Source organism: Chrysemys picta, chromosome 16 (assembly GCF_011386835.1).
Source record: "Chrysemys picta bellii isolate R12L10 chromosome 16, ASM1138683v2, whole genome shotgun sequence".
Taxonomy (NCBI): domain Eukaryota; kingdom Metazoa; phylum Chordata; order Testudines; family Emydidae; genus Chrysemys; species Chrysemys picta.
The window spans coordinates 28,909,511-28,933,833 of NC_088806.1; the positions used below are offsets into that span (position 1 = coordinate 28,909,511).

At 43.2% G+C, this 24,323-nt stretch overlaps 1 protein-coding gene across 1 annotated transcript in view; it reads right to left on the minus strand.

Moving 5' to 3' along the window:
- Positions 1 to 24,323, minus strand: part of ZBTB16 (zinc finger and BTB domain containing 16) — a 177,132-nt gene that overhangs the window by 68,207 nt on the left and 84,602 nt on the right. The window contains 1 exon segment of the mRNA XM_065570665.1: positions 1,089 to 1,175. Coding sequence (XP_065426737.1) covers positions 1,089 to 1,175 — 87 coding nt within the window.

Genomic DNA, 24,323 nt, shown 5'->3' on the forward strand with positions numbered 1-24,323 from the left:
GAGAAGCAGCCTGCATTGTTCTGGAAAAACATTTCTCAGTGTTCCAGAACAGTATTTGAATGATACACAAGACACATGGGCAATATTTCCCAATAGGGACCAAGAGTAAACTTGTAGTCCCCCTGCTGAGCCATTTCATAGAAGGTAGTCAGGTCACTTCAGCTCCACCTCATGACTAGCGTAACCAGGGCAGGCCTGTTTATTTTTTGGCTTGGCAGAATTCAGGTTTTTTTTCCATAATATTGATGGATAATATCAATGTTTATTTTAAATATTTTGTCTATTTAAATTTCAACAGTTGTGGGAAATTATGGGGGATCAGACCATAATTATTTAATGACAGTAGACATTGAGATTCAAACAATTAAAGCTTTATAAGCCGGCTGTTTTAGCCGAAGTGTAAATACCTGCTTTAGGCAGCATTCATTACGACGTGTTTTGTACACATTCAAGTGGGACTCGAGTAAGTTCTCAGCAAGATTTCTTACTTTGCCTATTTCTAAATTTTGATTACCACCAAGGGATTTTTTATTTTTTTTTGCTGGTTTGTGCATGTGCACGTGCAGTGAAATCAACATTTACCGAAAAAAAGTGAATCCTTCCAATCCTATGTATTCTGCACAGTCTTCTACAGAAGAAATTTGGGCATTCTTAAGAAATGGGGCTCCTGTCCCTCCCCTTTACAAGGATCACCTGTTAGAAACTGAATGGGAAAAGAAAAGGGAGGGCGGGAGAAATGTTCACCCTCTCCCCCCAAGAAAGCACTCTCTTTTCTCTTGGTAGAAAGAACTGTGATTTTGGCTTTTGATAGAAGAGGGCTTTTGGGAACAGTTCTGAGAGTTAAGAAAAATTGTTTGACAAGGAAAAATCTTGCTGTATCAAGCTGTGTGTGAACCTGGGGAGGGAGGGTATGACCTGCTCTCTCCAGTTGGAGCTAACAGACAGGTGAACACCACACAAATTGTATCATTTATTCCTCTGTCTTGCTCTCTCCAGGATTCCTGGAAAGTTTTGCTTGCTCAACCAGGTGTCGTTGTGCAGATCAACAATGTTTTTTTGAGGATGTATTTAAAAAAAAGTCAACATACCGGTGTGTGTCTGTCTGTGCGCCTCCAGGGCATCTTCTTTAGAGAACTGTGCACCACACTGATCACAGACAAACGCTTTGGCACCCGCTAGAGAGGGGGGGAAAAAATAAAGAAAGAGCATATTATGAAGACACCCAGGCACAATATATGGCTTCAATCTATAAACATCTTTGTCAGAGAAGATATTGCAACAGGGACCATTTAATGTACAGCAGGAAGGAAAGACAGACACAGACAACTTTAAGGGAAGAGTCTCTGTGCCAAATAAAACCGTGTCAGACTCTTCAGAACACTGCAATTCATGTGGATTTTGTTTGTAATAAGCCAAACCAGAACAAGTTAAACAAGTCTATATCCAACATTGCTAACTAAAGCAGTATTCCAATCAGTATTTGATAATGCAATACCAATTATCCATGCTCAAGGATAGGATAGAGCAATTCTCTATGGCACCACTTTGTGCTATCATTGTGAAAGTGATACAAACTAGGATAATTTCCAAAAAGGGAGGAAGTGTTCGCTTTGTAGAACAGGAAATCCATTCAGTAGAAGGATCAAATATTTTGCACCTAATAAGATAACCCATAGATCCCAATTTATCCAGGAGCAGTGGGTCTTCTGCAGCACCAAAAGAATAAACACAACAAAAAGAAAACATACAGTCGTAGTAGCTCAGAAAAACAGCCTAATAATAAAATACACTATTAATATTACATTGCTCTTTAAAATCAAAGAGCTGCTTTCCAACAAATTAGATATTTGTTTAAAAAAATCATTAGACATCAGTGACTTTCACCAGAGTTGTAACTGATCTAATTTTAATTGGTTTTCCTGCACTCTCTGCCAATTGTAGCAGTTATTACCAGTATCTAAAGAAGAGAGGAAGGAAAGAACGCAGCAGCATCTGATAAGAAATGTGGCAGAAACAACACAATTTAGTGAAAGGCACAGATATTTCTCTGACTATTAGAGAGATGTGGTATTTGTGGGAATTCTTAGAAAATTGCTATCAACATGCACTGCATATAGTGGGTCAGAGGCTCTAGTTATAATGAGAAAAAAACAGGATGTCTAACAGCAGATAAGTAACTTACAGATAAAAATAGATTAACAATATACACAATCTTCTAAGCATATGCTGCCAGGACAAAGCTGTGAACGCATGTGTTAGATTTTGAAGTTTGATTCATCTGCTGTAAGAAAACTAAACAATGATTAGAGTATGACAAGGTAACCTTCAAGCTGGTATGATGCAGGGGAAAAAAGCCAGCTACCTCACTTGTTGTTTGTACCTTAGCTACATAGCTTCCCCGGCTACATTTAAAAGCGTTCCCATCATGAGACACCAAAATGCTATGTGGCTTATTTCCAGGAATTCAGAAGGCATTTCTCATCCTCATCCCGTCCCTCCAAATTTAATACAAAGAAAAGTACTTCACTGCCCCCCCTCAAAAATACAGGGCTTTAGAGAAAGGTACAGACAGAACAGGTTCAGAAAGACAGAGGTGCCGTGAGATCCATTAAACAGAGAATTCCTTTGCCTTTAAATTGTCTTAGTAACGGCTGGCTCATGGGCAGAAATATTTGGCAGCAGTGAAATTAAAAGTGATAAATTTTCTCGCCAAGCTTTGATCGATAATAGAGGTCTCATCTGTTAATCAATAAGACAGTCTGCCTGTTTACTGTGCATATGTTGTTCTCTGCTGCCTTCGGTATGATGTCAAGTTTGCATTCAAAACAACTCAACTGTGCATAAACCACATGGCTGTTCCCTAAAAAAAAAGGCACTCCAGTGACATCATATAGCCGGTTACACATTTAGAAAGCCATTAATAGGCACTTGCTTCTTTCAGCTACATGCAATTTTTTGTAAGTGTATATATTTTTATTCAGGCGGATTATTTCTTAAGAGCTTCTTTATGGGATAGGACCTGAATACAACATAGATGTGACCAACTTGACTTCCAGCCAAGCTTACGCTACCCTAGTTCAAAGAGGAAGGAGATAAAGGGAACAAGCAAGGATAGGATGCCAGCTGCCCCTTTCCTCCACTAACAAAGTACTGCTTTAATAACAAACACAGCTCTATTACCAACATAATTAGAAAGGTCAGTTCTATTACAGTCTGTCATGCCAGAGATTACCCAGAGAATGTTTTGTTCCTGGATCATTGACCCAAAAGGCCAGTACAGTTCCTATTGGTACGGCACATGCACCGAATAGCCAAAGGCTGACATCTCTGAGACTTAGGGTAGACCAGTCTGATTGCAGACAAATGCCAGCTCGTTCTCAAGCCATTTACTTTTTCCTAAAACAGCACACACACACAAAAAAGTGTGTAGTTCACATTTAACCCCAAGCATATGCTAATTTGTGGCAGGTTTTTTTGTTTTTGTTTTTTAAAGAAGATACACTTTTGGGTTCCTGCACATCAAATACAGCATGTCTGAAATGACTCACTTCTGTACTTGCTCTGCTCTTCTGGCTGGCCGCACTGCATTAGAAGCAGCAATATACGACAGGAGGAAGAATGCTAACAAGTTTGGGGCAGTCTGGGACAACTTCCTGCCATACCTAGAAAATGGATAAAATGATGCATGCAGTAGGCAGAAAGTCAGTTTGAGCGGATGGCGAGCCAAAAATGAAAACATGCATGCAGATGTATAGTAGGGCTTTAACAGCCCGATTCTCGGAGGGGCTCAAAACCCCAGACAGCCACGCAACTCAATGGTAGTTTAGGAATGCTCAGCAACTCTGAAAAATCAGGCCATTAATTTGATCAGATATAATAGTTTGCCCTAGCTTACGAATACAGACATGCATTGTTAGCAATGCAGCCCTGCCTTCCAGTGTCAATCAAGTGGTGTATCAGTTTAGTATTGGCTACCTCCATTGGAGGATTATATCCTGTACTCGAAGGGAAGGACATACTCTTTGGTCTAATAAACCCTTTCAGTCTCTAACTTCCCTGGAGCCTATGATACACAGAACACCTTATTGTTAGGTTTCTGTGCTGTTCTTTATTAAAATAAAAAGCTTTGATAAGCAATTACACTGCACTGTCCAGGTTTAAATTAATACAGCCCAGTTCTATAAACTCTTGGGAAAGCAATCGGTGAACAACGGATAGGCCAAGGTATCCTGAAGTATGAAGCCACTGAACAACGTGCAATGAAAGGAAAGTTTGGCCAAAGCCTTCAGAAACATCTGTAGTAAGAAGCATGTATTAACTTGCACTTAGAATACAGATTTGTTTGGTTAATAATGGGCAAAAAAATTTCCAAACCACTTTACATAACTCGTGTCAATGGGAGTTAAGCCCCCGAGTTACATAGGCACTTCTGGAAATTTTACCCGCTGCACATAATGTACAGTAAACAGTCACTGGGGCAACAAAACTACTCAGATGTGTCAAACTCCTTCAAACCCCCAATGGGAGGCACTACCCCGGAAGTTACATCAACCCGATACAGCAGCAAGTTTCACCAACATACCACATCAGCTAGGACAGCACAGTAAATAGGTCATCACTTAAACACCTTCAAGTCATTTTCCGCTTGTCCTGGACACCATTAAAACCTTGATGTTCACTGCTCATGGCTGTATTTGCAGCATTCCCTGACCCAAGTGTAGCAGTGTTGTCTCTTTTACCCATGTGGAAGATGAAGTTTCCTGATTGGTTAGGTCCTTCTTTAGTCTCAAGATGTTTATCAAGGGTCAGGAGCAGGTGAGTCAGGACACTGTATGTGCCAAAGAGATCTGACCGGGACCACTACAATGCTGTGTGACCAGGACACAAACCAACCCACAAGGCTGTGATGCTACCCAAGCCTGACTGCGATGCTACCCAAGCCTGACCGCAGAGTCTTGTTGGGCTGGAGAAGTAAACAAGCCAACCACCACCACCCCATCTTCAAAGGAGACGAGAACCATCAAGACAAGATGGGAGACAGGCAACACTAGAAAAATCTTATTCATTTTTCCAAGCTCAGTAGGCAGTTTTTGCAAAGCAACAGAAAAATGCTCCCCATCTGGGAGAAGTTGGCTCATGTCCTTGGACATGCCTGGGGTATGGCTACTGCTAACCCCCATATGCCACCCAAAAACCCACCAACAAAAATTGTGAGATGTAACTGGAATGAAAAAAGGGGGGGGGAGAATCTCAAAGACTAATATTACAAATGCAAAACAAGAAAATAAAGAGCTTGCCAGCATCTAATGGAGGGTTTGAAAAATTCCTTGAGATTTTAAAATAAACATCTTGAATGTTCTGATGAGATATGCATGCTTGGTTACATAAGGAAGTACAGAGTGTACCAAAACAGCATACCCAAAAAAAGCATAAGCTGTCAGAACAATAAGTACAGACATAGGGCATTTTACAACAGGCTATGCCGTACAGTTTTATTTACAGTACCTCTTATCAGTCAGGGAACAGTACACTGCCTGCCAATTTCAAAAGGCCAGTACTGTGTGTTCTTTCACTCAAGTAGATGTGTACTCCAGGCAGGGAATTTTTTTTTTAAATCAACAAAACAAAAATTGATACAGAGCCAGAATTCCTGTAACGTACACATGCTCGGGCGGGAGAAGGGGGCAGAGAGGAGAAGAGAATGCAGTGATTGAGCATGTAAATAGTTCAAGGTTAATTTTAATATGTGAGTCACCAGGAAAAATGTCATCCAACATCTGCGCTTATTATAACAGGGTTTAGAAAAAAATTGAGATATTTATTAAAGAGAGCTCTGGAGATGCCATGCTTAAGAGCAATACATCAAAAAGGTTCTGGTGTTACTTAAGAAAACACCTATAGAAACTATTAGTCCATTAAAATGTAAATATTGTTTGGGGTATTTTTAGTAAGGGATTTGCATTGCCTACAGTATATATCATCAGATGATCTATCCAACGGGATGGAACTTAGCGTGCTGCCAAGGGTCAGCTGTGATGGAGAACATGCCTTGTAACTGGCACAGAAGTCTCAGAGGCTTACATTTATATTTGTGCAAGTAAATTTATAGCCTGGCCTAATAAAGGTCCATGCTGCAAAGGACTGGCATAAACATACAACGGAGCGGCTGCTTTTTCCATTCAGCAGGATTCTGCATAGTCACTGCTGTCCTCTAGACTGGCTGCAAAGCCCCATACTCCTCATCCCTCTCATTCAGCATTACTCTGTTACCCTGAATGTAGGAAACAACTATAGCCCCTTCTCCACAGCCCCAGAGACACTAATTGTACCTCCCCAAAAGTAACCTCCTGTGGTCACCAGCACCCACAAAGAACAAGCAAGAGATACGAGACAGCTTCTGCTGGCTTTTGGAGAGGGAGTGGTGGCAGTGGAAATAAATAATCCAAGCATAAATGTGGATGAAAATTAAGAACTGCTTTTTTTGAGTGATGTATCCAAACTCAACAGTAAAGCGAAGCCTGCTTCAGCACTTGAACTCCATTATCTCATAAAACCTGAACACGAAAAACCTTTGTGCCTTAGGACCACCAGCATTAGGGGTAGGGAGTCTGGTGGCCAAGAAAGAGGCTGAGCACCAAGTACCACCTATCAAGGTTTCAGCACATAAGCCTCCTTGTAACTGGCCAGCATCACTTTTTGGCCTTGGAAGAATGAGACACAGTAGCCAATAGAGGAAACATCGGCATCCATATACTGCACCTACCTATTATTCTCTTGGTCAAAATTAAGGAAGATTGTCACTTGGGACAAGGGGTTACTTTAAACGTTGAGAAAGTGAAGACTAAGCGTGAATCCTTGACTGAACCAACTAGCGTCTGTATTGCATTAGCATCTAGACATCCAAGTGAAGCATCTCGGCCCACTGTGCAAGGTACGTACAGAGGGAAAAGATGGTAGAAGGGAAAGATGCCTCACAGAACGTTGAATATTTTTGTTTATTAGTAGCGCTTTATTCATAGATTCTAGGACTGGAAGCGACCTCGAGAGGTCATCGAGTCCAGTCCCCTGCCCTCATGGCAGGACCAAATACTGTATAGACCATCCCTGATAGACATTTATCTATTCTACTCTTAAATATCTCCAGAGATGGAGATTCCACAACCTCCCTAGGCAATTTATTCCAGTGTTTAACCACCCTAACAGTTAGGAACTTTTTCCTAATGTCCAACCTAAACCTCCCTTGCTGCAGTTTAAGCCCATTGCTTCTTGTTCTATCCTTAGAGGCTAAGGTGAACAAGTTTTCTCCCTCCTCCTTATGACACCCTTTTAGATACCTGAAAACTGCTATTGTGTCCCCTCTCCGTCTTCTCTTTTCCAAACTAAACAAACCCAATTCTTTCAGCCTTCCTTCGTAGGTCATGTTCTCAAGACCTTTAATCATTCTTGTTGCTCTTCTCTGGACCCTCTCCAATTTCTCCACATCTTTCTTGAAATGCGGTGCCCAGAACTGGACACAATACTCCAGTTGAGGCCTAACCAGCGCAGAGTAGAGCGGAAGAATGACTTCTCATGTCTTGCTCACAACACACCTGTTAATACATCCTAGAATCACGTTTGCTTTTTTTTTTTTGCAACAGCATCACACTGTTGACTCCTATTTACCTTGTGGTCCACTATAACCCCTAGATCCCTTTCTGTCGTACTCCTTCCTAGACAGTCTCTTCCCATTCTGTATGTGTGAAACTGATTTTTCCTTACTAAGAATGACAGTCCATAGTTTCCTTCAAATGTGCCTTGGTTGGTTGGTTGGTTGGTTCGTGTTTTTCTCTCTCTCTCTCTCTCTCACACACACACACACACACATTTTTTCAGGCAAAACATTCCAACACTTTTCAGGGCCTGTCAGTCTTACTTTGGGTTTGTACAATGCCTGTCCAATGGACCCCCTGCATCTCATTGGGCGCTACCAGAACAACAGACAGAACAACCGAGTTCAGAAGTTATACAGGACGGAACAGCTCCCCAAAACTAGGTCTCTGATAAAGCGGTGACTCTTCTGACAAGGCTGCAAAAGGCAATTATAAAAGGAACCACTACAATTATTGTGGATGAGAGAGAAAAGAGTTCATTCTCACGTGGCGAATAAGATCAAACGGGAATTGCTGAACATGCTTGAAATGGAGCATATTAAAAATACTTGGCCAAGGAGTGCCAAGTTTTAAACTTCATTCGAGCACATCTGGACAAACTCCGACAGGAACCTGGCAGCCAGGGATTTTCTAGCACTAGTTGAATCTGCTCAAACCCAGACAGTTCCTGCAGCTTATTAAGACCACATTAAAGCCATTCTAGTAGAACCAGGCAACCCATCATGTTTCTGCCCAGTTCTGAACCGGTTAAACCTGAGCCACAACAATCAAATGGAAGCTAGACTGGCAGCTTTTGACATTCTTAGAGTGACCAAGAAGGGGCACATAGGAAAAGCACAGGCTTAAGACAAAGTGGACATGGACTCACAGGTGACATGCTTATTACAAACTGGTTTCTTCCAAGACCTAGAATTCGAAGAGAAATAAAGAGGGTGGATTATCAAAAAACAACCAAACTGTGTCCCAAACACAGTCATTTCTAATGTTCATGTAGAGAATCTCACTCTTCTTTGGGAACCAGGTCTAATGATTTGTCGTCTAGCTACCAAATTACTGGGGAAATGTGATAAACTCTCTCCATCCAAGTGAGAGAGCGTTAGTCTACACTTAATTTTACTGGTATATCTATACAAAAGAAAAAAAACATGGTCCCCAGATCTTTTGCTCTCCTCTGGATGTTACCAAGGTGACACAAGAATAATGTATCCAAGCTCCTTATCTCATCTGGGGTACTGATCTGTAGAACGGTGGTGAGTTTGTGGCAGCTTCTCTTTCCGCCTCCTGGAATTGAGACCAAAAATCCAAAGGCCTCAAACCACTGTAACATGGCTTCAAGCCTTGAGGCGGTTTCCTTCTTCTACTTGCAAGACTGTTTTATGCTCTGCTAGGCTTTTCTGGTTCTAGTTGGACAGGTTTACCTCCCAAGGGAGCTGGGCTCATGGGGACAGGCCCACTCTTGTAATTACACAGCACGAGTGACTTTTTCAGTCTTAGGGGGCCCCATAGGAAACCAGATCCCCAAACTAGTACCTAGGGTTTTCTGTTTGCTAAACTCACTGCTGGTGCACGATGCTCCTGCAGATAGGAGAAAAGCTACAGAGGCACACAACTTGCCCCTCTCCAATTACTGATTACCAGGCAGTCTGACCCTTTGCATTCCTCCTACAATATGAGCATATTGATATCATCCTCCTCCTTCTACTGCTCTCCCTGCCCACACAACCACCAGGATTGCAGGCAAAAAGGCATATCAGTTTGGACTGGAATATTCACCAAATTCACAAAACTTCTGGGCAGAGCCAGGGATAACACACCAATCTCATTGACTGTTCAGTTAAGCTGTGCTAGAATTCTTCAAATAGGCTTTATTCAATTTGATTTTGGACTCTCCATCTTGAACTGAGATCTGGAAATTGCATGCATCAATGTGAAGGAATGATTATGAAAGATAAAATGCAAAAACCACCAACAAAACTGGTCTCCCGTAGACCTTCTGGAAGATCTTGTGGGTTCTTGTGCAATACAACCGGATGCTACCCAGGCCTTCAACTCCTTCTTGCCTCTACAGCCAATATCAATGGGATATGAGCCTATATAATCCACTTGCCTTCACAACGTAAATGGGCATTTGACAGTTTCCCAGCCTGTCTGCCCGACCCCAATCCTTGCTCCTTTCCTTCCACAGGAGAGGTGGTTACCTTAGGGTATGTCTATACTACCCGCAGGATCGGCGGGCAGCGATCGATCCAGTGGGGGTTGATTTATCGCATCTACTCTAGATGCGATAAATCGACCCCCGAGCGCTCTCCCGTCGACTCCTGTACTCCACCAGGCCGAGAGACACAGGCGGAGTTGACAGGGGAGCATCAGCAGTCAACTCACCACAGTGAGTAGATCTAAGTACATCGACTTCAGCTACGTTAGTCTCATAGCTGAAGTTGAGTAACTTAGATTGATCTCCAGTGTAGACCAGGCCTTAGAGAGACTCACTAAATGAGTTGGTTACATATACAAGGCCAGGCCCTTCGCTTGTGTGGCTTCACTGAATTCAATGGAGCTTTGCCAAGAGAGCTAAGATCTGGCCATCGTACCTGCCAGAAGCCGCAGATAAAGATGAAAATGCCCTTTGTGATTTTTGCTTAATAAACCAAAGGCACCCAAGAATTTCACTCACTAAGCCCTCACTATTTTTAATCCATTTAAAAGAAAGAACAGAATCCTTCAGACTCCCCTGGGCATTTACACTGCAAAATGCAGAGACAATTGATCAACTGCCAGCTGTCTGGTTCAACTCTGACTTTAGAATAAAGCAAGCAGCAAGTCTTATCATTTGACTACATCTTCTGTAAAATATCCTGAGTCTCAAAGACGCAGCTTAAAGGTCCTGGTTAAGTGATACCACTAGGATAGCCCTACGTCTTCAGAAAACCTCAGCTGATCTGAAAACAGAGCTTTCTATTTTTAGTCACTATCAACCTAATAATACTTCCCAACACTCATTCAGTTTAATTACTTTATTGAGGACAAGAAATAGGCTCTCCAGTTTTAACACTTCTGATGTTAGGAAGTAGTAAAATGTTCTAACTGGTTAAAAATGACACTCGTTGGCTTGCCTTTGGTGTTTCTGAAACCTTAATTGTGGCTCAGGCAGGGGATCTAAAGATCCTTGGCTGTTTCATAGCTTTGATTTCTACCCCCCTTTCACCATAATTGAGGTGTTGCATTACAAATATGGCAGTGGCATTTTCAGAGTAAAAATATATGTTCTGGGAAGCTTGACTTACAAGACCGAATTTTTCCCCATCTTGCTTAATGGCTGTGCTTAGCTTTTTTTATTGTTTTGTTTTGTTTAGCCAGGAGAATGGTCCGGGTGTGTAACTGTTTATTGTATTATGTCCTGAACATTAAAATGTACCTGACATCTAGAATGACATTCAAATTGGGGCTTGAAAACAGAAGTGTTTGAGATGTAATAGAGGACCTGAAAATTGTGGGTATGGAAATGCACTGTTGGTAACTGACTCTCACGCCCCTTTGCTACTTGGCAGCACAAAGCATCCAGAGGTGTGTTTCCAACATACAACGTGAAGATGAAACAGACTGTTCCTACCTCAAACACCGTGTTTTAAGCGATCTTCCACCCCCTCCCTGCTTCTACTAGATTTCATTTAGAACCATAAATGTTATCAAGACGACAGACTGAGCACATCTGTTCAAATAGGGTTTTATAAAAGGACCTTTTTGCCTTTAAATGCTGCAAGTCCACTCCTTTGCTTAGGTGTTCAGCTACCTTCATAAACCTGCCTTTCCTACAAAGGCAGACAAGTAATGCCTCATTAACCTTCCCAACTAATTTTACAGTTTACTAAAACACTGTTTTCCTGCACCCATTTAACCATCCCTGACTGTGATAAACTTTTATGGGGATGGCAGAGAGGAGAAAGGCAGAAGACAGGCTATGACTGGGGAAGAGATTAACAGACAACGACATGCTTCCGCATTAAAGGGTTGCAATTTTTATTCACAGGAATTGGATGACAGGCACAGCCTTAGAGAACAGTAGTGGCAGGAGCAGTGTCTTTGTGTCAAAGGGCTACCAGAGGTCTTCCTGTCTACAGGAATCTCTCTGCAAGAGGATTCCTTGATGCTCTGACAATTACAAGGCATATTCCACCCTGACTCGCAGGTGCGTGAAGGGCGTAAGCCACAGATGAATCTGACCAGGACTTTCCCTGCTAGCCTTGTGTTAAAGGAATGGAAGTCTCTTCAGATTTCTCACCTTCGTGGTGTTACTTTAATTCAGCCCAGCCCCACAGCTCATCTCAGAGCCCAGGAAAAGCCCCTCTAATTCACCAAAAACCTCCGCCTCGTAGAGAGAGATTTTCCAACAGGATTGCATGAAGTCTTGCTTATGGTACTCATTTAAGACCTTTGAACAGAAAACTGCAACTGCATATAGGTATCATCCTCACCCTATTCCACCAGGACAACATCCAACTCAGGGCTCGCATGCAGCCATTAAGTGCTTTACTACTGTCATATAAACAGGAAAAAATAAATAAAGCTACCATACATGTTAAGGTCGCCTAACAAGTTCACCAAAGCAGTCCAGAATTCTTGGACTTCTGTTCTCTCTCTCTCTCTCTCTCTCTCTCAACGCATCGCATCGCAATTGCATGAATTGCACAGGGTGTTTTCTAAGTCTTCTGACTCCCATTAAAAGTCAATAGAAGAAGGATAGCTAAAAACCTACACAGCTATAGAAATAGGCTCCTGTGGTTTCTTAAGTAACAGCCACCAATGACCATCTGTAAGCAGAATGAGGAACCTCTTCTCTCTGACAGGGGAAAGCTGCAGTCTTGGCTGGGCTGTTTGGGAAATGACAGCTGTTAGACCCACTTCCTTTCATCATGCCCTGAAGGCCCAGAAAACCCTCTACCCACTGTTTTGAACACTAAACTTGACTGCCACGTAGGTGTTCCATTTTAATCCTAAAGTGTGGCATATTATGTACCCAAGTTTGAGCAAGCATTTGGAAAGTGCATTCCTTCAAAACATTTAGCCAATTTACTTTAAAATAAAAGGAGGGGATAACACTTACTTCTCTGGCATTGTGTCTAGTGCAAGGAGGCTGAAAGGAATCTGAATGACTAAGTGAATACCGGATTCCCTTCCAGCTGTATTTCCACAACTCACCAGTGAGCGTTTCATGGATAATAAATATAGTCCCACCCCCTTCTAAAACACAAGAGATTAATATATAACCTCCATTTTTTTGAAATGCTGTACATGACAAGAATGTGGAGGGGAAATATAGATTTTTTTTTTTTAAATTGCCAAGTAAATTTATGCATTGTCGTCGCTTTACTACCTAATTAATTCAGTAATTTCAAAAACAATTGTATTTATGTTCCATTTACCACATCAAAAGTACAAAGAAAAAAAAACACTGATGCTAAAATAATACCTTAAGGCATCTATTTTTAATCAGTTAAAAAAACTGCTTTCTATACAATCTCTCTTGGGCAGAACACCAACTCTAGGAGAGAGAAAACAGCCAAGCCCTCTATGAGGACCTTCCTGGCTGCCGAAAACAGAGCTTGTCAAAAAAAAAAAAAAAAAAAAAAAAAAAAACCACACACACACACACACACAAATCCATAATGGCCTGAGGCTCCTCTCCAATCTATTTTCTGCTCAGCTGGTTTTAAATGAAGTTATTATGAGTCATTAAAACACCCGCAAGCCTGTGGAAGTCAGCCAATTACAATTTTAAATTTAGCCTGTTCTCTATCCCATTCTCTTGTTTTCTTCTTTTGCCCACATAAAGCCGCTGTGGGTTTTTTTTTATTATTATTATTATTTTTTCCCTTTTCCCCTATTTCACCCAAAGTGGAAGAGACAGTTATAAAAATGTCTTGTATTTTATGTCAAAAATACATCAACGAGCCAAAAGAAGGAAACCAAGAATAGATTCTGTGATCAGGAAATGCAAAAGGTTTTTTTGGGGGTGTGTGGGGGTTAGTATTTAAAAAAAAGTAATCAGTGAATATAAAAAAAATAAAAAGCATAGGTTTTAAAAGGTAAAGACAGACTTCTAAATTGAGCATGAATGTCAGGGTAAGTCACCAAATATGATGAGCTCATTTCGTTTTTAAATCTGGAAGGTAATGGTCTGTGCTGTGCTATTAGAGTAAAGGAACAATTTTCAGCTTTCATGTAAACCTCATTGTACAATTGCCTGGGATATAAAAGCAGCCCCCACCCAACCCAAGTCGAGCTTGTTGAATACTGTTTCCTGCATAATCATAATGGTTTATGCTGCTTAAAGCAGGTTTATAAACATCTACTGTTATCTTTGGGACAATCTGGCTGACTAGCGCATGCATTTCAAATCAGCCTGAATGTTCTTATTTGCTCTCAGAAGGTGGAAAAAGATCATCAGGGAAGAAAAATAGCATCCAGGTTCAATGGGAGAGCACCACATCCATAAGGACACCTTGGCCATGTAGATTAAAAAAATCTCTGTGGCTTCTGACTCACACCCAGCCCACCCTCTATTCAAAACCTACACAGCCCTCTTTCTGCAACAGATAGATTCCAAGCCGCCCTACAAATAGCCTTGTACAGTGGTGGTGCTTTTGGTTCCGCACAATTAGATCTGTAGCAAGTTGTTATAGATGTTTAGACAATTGTTAAAGCCTCTTGAATGGTTCGCATAAAGGGTATCTGGATAACCACCTTCACATGCTGTGAGGTTGATGCGGTGACCAGAGCACGTTTTCCGGACACTGCCAGTGCTCCCACATTACCCCAGCAATGGCACAGTGCACAACCTAAATTTCTGACAGCATCTCAAATTTAGGGGTACACTTGACATTTTTATTCCACAATCCATTTCATAATGTCCTAGCATGGACCAACTCCCTTGGCCAAAAGCCCAGTAATTTCCCCTACATGAAGCGAAGTAGGGTGACCAGATGTCCCGATTTTATAGGGACAGTCCTGATATTTGGGGCTTTTTCTTATACAGGTTATTACTACCCCGCACCCTCTGTCCCAATTTTTCACACTTGGTCTCTAGTCACCCTAAAGCGAAGGTCCCTTTGCAATTGAAAACTCTTTGCACTTATCTGTCTCCCCAATTCCCATCCATCGATTGATTTTACAAGATATTTCAATCCACAGACAACCAGGAACGCCTTTGAAAACCCAGTGTGGTCTAGGACTATGGGTAGAGAGCCACCACCCAGGTTTTGTAGTTGTATAAAGGACAAATGCTCAGAATCAGAAACTTTGGCATTCCCCAAGAGGGACCCTCTCAAGATGGTCTTAATGGTTCCTCCATTCTCAGCTTCCAGTATAGGGTTAAATATATCAACCCAGCGAAAATTGTGTCATTGGCTGCCATCCCCTTCCATGCTACTGAGATGCAACACGTTGACTTGATTCTGATCTCTGCACTGATGAAGTAACTCCTGATTCACACCAGCATGAGAGCAGAATCACTTATGTTCACTCAATAAGGCTTTGGGTGTTGTGGACTAGAGCTGGGACTCCCTGAAGAAACATTCCTTTGGGAATTCCTGATTTTTGAGGGGCTGCCAACTCCCCTTTCCTATTTCTCCTCACAAAGCTGAAAATTGTTGGCTGGGTGGCCGAGGGATGGCTCTTTTGGGGGAGACATGGCTAAAAATCTTTTTCCAAATGGTTCCCACCTAGTCAGTAAATGGCAGCAAAACGTATATAGTATAATCTCACATACCCAGTGCATCTGAATAGACCCTGAACAATTTCAGAAGCTTCTTACACTTGCTGATTTTAGAAGAATTCTGGCAAAACGTTCATCCACAAACTTCATCTGATTGAAGGGAGTTCTTCCCAAAACAGGAAAACGGGTTTTGTTTTTAATGCAACGTGTAAGTGGCGCTTTAAAGAGGTGACCCCTTTTGCCACCAACGATGTCAACCGAGAAGCATCAGAAGCGCTAGGTCAAAGGAAGAACTATCAGCATTCCAAATCACATTCTAATAGGTCAAATTGGGATGAGGAAGAGGGAAGAAGAGCATCTAAATGTTTGGGCTTGTTCCTTAAAACGTTCAGGTCCTATGAAGGATTCAGCTTTCAGAGGCAGGCTGTGCATGTGTGATGCAAGAATCATGCCATCATCTAGGGTGCAACTGAAACTGAGAAAGGCATGGAGGTCAGGCTGCAAATTCTGTCCGTCCAACTTTGCCCTTGTGCCTAGGTACTGAAGCATTTCTGTGCCACGTCGCAGCAGACTCTGAGTCACCTACCTGCAAGCAGGGCAAAGGTCAGCACTGAGTGAGGGATTGGCTGCTCCCAAGTTCCTGGGTTTTGGTTGGCTTGTGTTCTGCCCCGAATGCCGTTTAGCATGTCTGGGTGTCACCCACAACATGGCTTCTGCCTCCCAACATCCCTACCCGTCATGGTCAGACAGCAATAAAAAAAAAAACGTTAAGAGCTTTTGTAAAATCTGGAGCATTCCACCATTTTGGCCCTTTGGTGTCCTGCCTCTAAAAAAGTGCTCCCACCAGCCCTTTAGAAGAAGGAAGCCCCACATGAAGGGGAAAGCTTAGAATTCAGAGAAAAGGAATACATGAGACGGAAAGGCATTTGACTAAGCACTAACCACGTCATATCATCAACTTCATTAGCCTGTTCCTCCCCACATAACAGCTTATGAATTTGTGGGACTATTTTGGGACTAAAAAATAATTTCGGTTTAGCGAAAAATAGAGGTGGTTACACAATTTCCACTTTTCTCTCCACCCTTCAAGTAATGTTCTATCTGACAGCCTCCTCTCAGAGGGGAAAAATGACAAATCCAATCCAAAATTCAACAGCCTGTGTTCTGTTCAGAAAGCACACCGTGTACTGTACAGCCGATAAAACTCCAAACAGCCTCCAGACACTTCTGCAATCGTCCTCCATCAAAACACTTTGTCTTGCATACAAAAATAAGATACAGTGCTGAACAGAATACAAAATCAGCCCATTACAGTACAGGGAGGCTGCTACTTAGCAACAAGGGGGCTTTAAAGCTGCGATACTCTACAGGAAACAAAATCTGTCAAGCCTGTTGGGCAAATGATAAACATTAGCAGTATTAAAAAACACAAAAGCCATGTAAATGGGATTGCACACAACATGGGGAGGAATTTCAAGAACACATCTTGGGGTGAGGGGGAGGATGGTTTGATTATCAGCATCACCCCCAAATCTGGATGCCGAGTCCGAGCATGTTTATGTTCTCCTGTTCAGGAGGGAGGGGAGGTTACGGAATGTTTTCTAATACCGCAGCCTACAGTGAACTTTCAGAACTTTCCCATCTCGCATGCATGATGAGAAACCGGAGCGAAAATGGGTTATGGTGTGATGATCACATATATTTAGCAGTATTAATGTAGACAGATGTGCATAAGATTTATTTGCTACAGAGCACACTATGGTGTAATGGGTCCTGGCATTATGCACAATGCTTAGCAGAACACCTTGAATAACAAAAAGCATCCAGAAGAGGGGGAGGAGTAGTGAAGGCTGCAAAATAAATGTATTTCATCAGGTAAAGGGGAAAAATACCCTGGCTCTGGAACGGCAGCAGGGGCTAGGACTCCAGCCAAAACGGGAGCTAAAAAGCAAACCATATTCTTCCAGTCTCAGCTTAGACTCTTGAGGCAGAAAAGGAAGGCAGGGAGGGGCTGGGGGAAAAGAAATGTATTTTTCATCAGCCAGTGTATAATTTATAAACAGCATTAAACAGTTTGTTTTCTTTTTTTCCCTCTCTCCTGTGTATGAGGGTTGGACAGCAGTCAAGCCTGCATTAATTTCTGCTTTGGGTACAGTGTGTTCTTGGATGCACATCTGCGAATGATCATAAACTCTCTGGAATGCTGGCAGAACATCCAGACCTGCCGGCAAGCCGATGACATCACTCTGGGAATAAATTTGGGATGCCAGCCAAACTTCAAAAAGGGAGGGGGGGGAAAAGGGTAGAGGGAGGGTGAACAATCTCCAAAGAATCTCAGCGCTTCCCTTTCTTCTGAACTTTGCATTGATGCGCACCCCGACTTCAGCAAACAATAACCTTTTTAAAAGGCAGCGGAGAGGGAGGCAGCTTAATTCCAAGATGAACTATCTGCTCCATCTCAAATACTTCATGAGAAAACATCTTCCGTAGCTCAACGCTTAATAAGGAGATAAGCGCGGAACATGAAGAGGAAGAAAAGTTTACATTTATTAGAGACAGGTAGCAAGTGAATTAACCACAGCTTTAGATCTTGGCTAGATAAAACCAGCCCACTAGGACACACAACGATCGTGGGACATGCCAGCAGAGATGGGGAGGGCACGGGGTTGGTGATTGCACAACACAGCCGATGAAAGGAGGTGCTAGTGAACCTTGGGCTTCTTTGCTCCATGCATTTTGCCACTGCTTTTGTTGCAGCCTTTCTGCTCCTTCATGCCAGGCCCCAGATTTCAGCTCCTTTACTCTTGTCACATCAGCAGCTGAAGTCAGAAAGCCTGCATCACCTCGCCTTCCTGTCATGCAGATTATACATCAGGCGGAAGGAAGGAAGAGGCAGCTTCTCTGCTTTGCAGAATCCTACGAGTGCTCAAGCAGTAGCAACCTGGGAGAAGGGGACCCCAAAATCTCATCCCAACTCCACACCACCCAGTCGCACGTGCCAGGGATGGACTTCTCCTCATCCCCAGGAGCTCTCTAACCCCCTGCACGTCCCTAATGCCAATTCAACCCTTCCCCACACCATAGCCAGGTCAACTTTTCTTAGTGGCTAAAAAGCTGGACTCAGATTTTGTCTGCCCTTAAAAACAGGGTGCAAGATAAAAATTATCCCCCCCACCCCGGGCAGAATCCCTGTGCTCCTTAAAGATGAGAGGCCATGGAATTTTAGTTCTGGCTGTGACACTACGGGCCACAAATGGGATTTAGTTCAGTAGGGCCAGGCTGTGGGCAGACTTGTCTTCCCCTCACTGAAATCAACAAGCAGTTTGAGGCCTGCTCAGATGTGAACGTCAGTTGTAGCTTAGCAGTTACTTCTAGCCACATAGCCCCAGACTGGCCATCTTTGTCTCCTTGCCACAACTGTGTCATTAGCAGCAACCTGGCCGGAAATGCGACTCTCCACTGCCCTGGGCCACGTCACAGACACTGACCTGCTAAGCAGCACAATGGAATTAAGTCAACAAACAACACGGCCACGCTTAGGGCATTATTTTAAGATTGAGAATCTGCCAGTGAGGGGTTACAAAAACTTGAATGAACACCTGAGCATTCAAAACAATAATTAAAACAAGGAATCACACCTTTGTGAGTGTTCCTTGGCGTTGCCTGTTTGGGATTGCATAGTGGATTAGAAAGTGTGTAGTTTTTTGTCTCTCACACAACACACACTTTACAATGGGTGCCTCCTGAAGCAATCCCTCATTTTAATACATTGATAACTTTTTGAAACATTCCCCTTCCGAGCTCACTAAGTCCATAACTGGTCTTTACATGGAGAAGAGTTTTGTTTGCCAGGGTGGGAGGGGGGGAGAGGAAATAGGGGTTCTGTTTGTACTCTCCTCATCTCCGATTTTGGACTGGGGAGGGGAACCATCCTCATACATACAAAAGTTACAAGCACCAATAGCTGAAGCTGGAAGCATGGAATTTGCCCTGGCCATCCTCCGCTGTAACAACTAGGCCTTGGTGTGGTTTGAAGAAAAAACTAAAAGTCTACAATGAAGCCCAACGCTGGCGACTTGCTAACTACAATCTGAGCATGCAGAGGTGTTTTGGATCAAGGCTATACAGATGCACTTAAAAAGAGATGCATATATGTGTAGCTAGCATTTGTTGGTTCAGAGAACTCAAAACTCTACTCATTAAGTCAATGGAGCATGTAAACTGTATGTTCTAAATACCTTGAGATTTTTCCTTTCCCACCTCCCGCCCTCCTTTTCTTTTCCTGGGAGGAAAAAGATTTAAAAACTTTAACATTTCTTAAGACCCACCTTAACTCAACCCCATGGAACACATGTATGGCTTTTCACTACTTTGTCCCTCATTAAATGTAAACCTAAATAAACTACGTTTCTACCAGAACACCCTTAACACAGTATTAACAATAAGGTTTGCCTTGCAGTTTTGTAATGATCATAATCATGCAATACTCATGCACACACTATTCCATGAGAAACACACTCCTAAATGGAGGGTGGCACTTCTCCAGACCATGTCCCCACTCTCTCTCTCTCTCTCTCTGCTTTTCACAATGTCACAACAGCCCCCATACATGTAAGCATTTTAGCTCTATTTGCCTGTATTGCCATGTTCTGCAATACGCCAGCAGCGTGCTATGGCCTACCCACTCATATAGGAATATATGAGCCAAGTCCCAAAGAGCTCTCAGGTCAGAGGAAAACCATATGCAAAGGGAGGAGGGACAGGGACAAAACTAGCATTAAAAAAAAACCCAGGACAGTATCAAGCCATCCCCTGCACCCGTTCTTAGCCATTAGTAGTCACAGCAGAGGTGGGCTTTGATATGGCGAAGACAATGGCTTTATATACCAGTTCTGGGATCCTCTAGACTTAGCTGCATAGCACAGGGCCTAGAATTCCCCCCAGTGTTTCATGGACTGAGCCTATACACCTCATAACTAAGCCCAAGCACTTTTTAAAATTTATTTTTAGGAAGGCATTCCATGAGCCGATTAATAAGAGCAGGAAAATGGAATATGTGACCAGACCTCAGAGACACGACTGTTTTAAAAGACTAAAGAAAATGGATAGCTGGATTGAAAAGAAAGAAGAGGTGATGATGTTAGACACAGCAGCCTTCGTTTCTAATTCAAGTGTTTTCTTCTCCTTATATACAAGTGACGACATGGGTCAAACACGTTCAAAACTGCCAACTCCAAGTGTTCAAAAATCACATGATTTGCTTAAAAATCATGAGATTAAAACAACAACAACAACAGTTGGGTTCTGTTTGCCTTCTGGCGTTGGAATATTTAGGGATCACAGTTTCCAGCTTTGCTCCACAACTATGAGGGCTAGAAAAAACTTAAAAATACACAAAGCCGAGCTTGTCAAGCAATCTAATTTCGGCAGCTAGAGCTTTAAGAAAGACCACTAAATATTATGGGACTTGCGAAAACATCAGGAGAAGTGGCAACAATGCAGATTCACCCCCTTGCTCTTTTCCTCGCTAAATAAAACGGATAGAAACTGAATTGAGCACCAGAGAGTGAGGGCCAGATACTGGAGCTATGTCTATTTATACCAGCTGAGGATCTGGCCCTACAGTCTCTCAGCTTCCCAGAGAAATCTAAAAGTGGGAGAAAGAGAGGAAAAACTTTCTAACTAATCTCCCAAAGCTGCCTCAGAGCATTTCTCCTTTCCCATTGACAGGAAACCCCCCAAAAAGATTTCCCCCACCACATCACCGAAACTGACAGCAGGTTATGTGAAAGGAGATGCATTGAATTGTATGTTATAAGCACCGATTTAGTGCTCATCCCTCCCCAAGCCCCTCAACCCCCATTACAGTGCAATATGACCTCAATAGGAGTCACAGAACCAGGACGGGCCAAAACAATCTCGTTAGTTAATTCATTAAGTTTATTGTTCGTTAATTAAACTTCTCTTGATCATCAGGTATCCCTCAAACATTTGATTAGTTGAACACATTACAACTGAAATGAAAAAACTTCAATTAAACTGAACATTTACTACTGCCATCATCTAAGGCCTTTTGAGGAGCTGGGGGGACCCCAAGTCGTAAGGGTCTCCTACAGGGCAAATTTCTAATTAAACAAATTGTCAATTTGGGCAATGAAAACTGATTTAGGAGATTAATTTTAGTATGCTAGTCACTGAAAATATGAACTCACGTTGTGGCTCCAATATGACCTCATTTCATGGGGGGGCAGGGTGGGGGGAAAGAAGGGGAAAGAAGAGGCGCAAAGGTCTCGTGTTTTAATAAACAACAGTGCTGGAATTTAATGCGGCTGTTTTCGAGCGTTCAAACCGCTCCTTCTGCCTCCTCTCCCTCCGATTTCACCCAACCCCAGACAGATTAGAAAAAAAATTAATCTTGTATGATGACAAACTTGGCTCAACGTTCACTGTACATACTGTACCCACAAGGCTGGCAGCCAGCCAGCGACTGGCACGGGGCCAAAATGACAACAACAAACACAGGCAGCGCAAGCCAAAAAAGGGGGAGGAGGAGGAGGAGGGGGAAGGGAAAACACAGCTGAGATGCTAAGTGCAGTACACGCGGCCTGCCACAATGCCAGGCATTAACCAGGGCCTCAGAGGCGGCAAGCGATGCACCCTCCCCAGACAGCGTATATTCATCACCAGACAGCTGGCACCATTGCCTAGAGCACTGCAAGTGCGACCTGGATTCACTCCGTTGGCTTCAGGGGAGCGACTCCGGGAACCTACACCTGACCGTAACGCCGGTCAGAATCCGGCCCAATTAAAATGGCATCAAATCAGAGGATCCAATCCTGCAAATACTTACTGCTGGGAGTCGTGCGTGTCACTGTGAGGACAAAGGGGGGCAAGTTGCCTACGCCTGAGAATTAGGATCATGCGGAGTTAAGTGCGTGCAGGATCAGGCCTTAAAGGCAGAAATAAAACGGGGCCATTTTCTTTTCATTGATTTATAACTAGTATTTTTTAGAATAAAATTTATAACGGGACTCTCTTTATAAAGCCAGTCACAGCTGACTCTCAGATATGCATGAAGGAACACTAGCCTGGGTACAGGACACAGAAGAAAGCAGCAGCACTAGAGTTATTGCTCTTGGTTTTTTTAAGAGGTGGGGTGTCAAGGAAATACAGCTCAACAGCGGCTGGATTCATTTCCATTTGGAATGCCAAACTCACGCATGTGGGAGGATCCAGGTGTGGCAGATAGCCTAATACATTGACTACTATCACCATCATGCACCAGGAGTTCAGAGTCAGCCTTGGGCGACAAGAGAGGAGGAACAGTGAACAGATCTTCACTCGGTCTGTACAGCGCCTAGCACACAAGCATTCTAGGTATTACTGCAATACCATTCAGTATTTGTGCCAGGTTACTGTGCAGTGGGGTTCTGTGGTGCATTGGTATTCCAGAGACCATTCACGCACCTGACACGAAGTGTTGAGGAGAGGCCCATAAGTAAAGGGGTAGAGATGCCAGAGGAAGGGAGCAAGGTGAATTGCCAGAGGTCTGGGAAGAAACCTGTATAGCAGCTGCAAGATTCCTGGCTCCAGTTTCTGTCATCCATCTCCCAACAGCGCCATGCCCCCAGTCCACGCCCTTCTCGGGGGAGGTACTAAATTGCACCTAACACCTCCCCACAGGACAGCTGGAAATTCAGCTCATTTAGGGCCAGGCTCTCAAAGCTGGGACTCAGAGGTGCGAGCTCTTACTGGGTCAGGAGCATTTCTTTTAGAGACTAGAACAATCCCCAACAACCCTCCAGACTCGGGTGGCTTGGATACAATGGAACGGAATCATCCCTTATTCTCACAACGGGAAAATCTAGCCCTCCTCAACCACTCTCACCATGTGCACGGTGAGTCCTCTTGTGGAGTCTAGCTGCCCATCCTCCATCAACACAGAGCAATAGGGAAAACCAGGCGCAATACGGCTTAGCTCTGCGCAAGCCCCTACATGACCAGACCTGCTGGGGTACCTCACACATGACCTGCTTCCCGTTTTCCAGCCACACGCCTCCCCCTTAAGCAATGGCTGCCAATTATGCCATGTTGCTGGGTAATTCTGTGCTATGGAGAAGAGATCCTTGGAGACTATTCTGAGATCCTCTCAAACTCAGTTCACTGGTGACTTATGCCAGCTTTGAAATGATACCCGAGAGCTTGCTGTCTTACTCCCCGTGTGCCATGCAGCCCTCTTCCCCCTCCAAGTTTAATTTCTCATAAATCAAGATTAAAAGAAATATAGCGTCAATACCCAGGACCAAGCACACACTGCAGAAAAAAAAAACGGAGGAATAAGAGAGAGACACTGCGTGCTCATCCTCCACAGAAAACAATTTGTGAAGCATTTGAAAAAAAACATTGTATTTACTGTGCACCATCTCTTTATTGGTGGTTTATCCCACATTTGTTTGCATGTCTATGGTCAAATGATTGTGTTTATTCTAGCCCTGTCAGGACCTCTAGAGTCCATGTGCTGCTGGTGTATGTCAGAGGAGATTCAGTGATCTGTGATCAACCATCCAGGGATCATCTACTAGGAGATATCCCACTCTGACCCAAGCAGAATGGCAGAAGCAGCTCTCAGTGCTTAAAGAACAAGGACAGCAGCAGCACTTCCATGAGATGCAGGAACAGGAGTTAGAGAATTATCCTGTATCTAATCTCTCATACTTGTTACCAGTCACTATTTAAAGCCCTGGCAGGGATCAGAACCCTTAGCATTTTATGGAGGTAGGTGAGTAAGTGTTAATTATCGCCATTTGACAGGTGGGGAAACGGACTGTTTGTTCTGTGTTTGTACAGCGCCTAGCACAATGAGGGCCTGGTCAATGACTAGGGCTCCTAGGCACGAAGATAAAACAAACGAACAGAAGGTGCAGTGACTTGCCCAAGGCCACATAGGGAGGGAATAGCAGAGG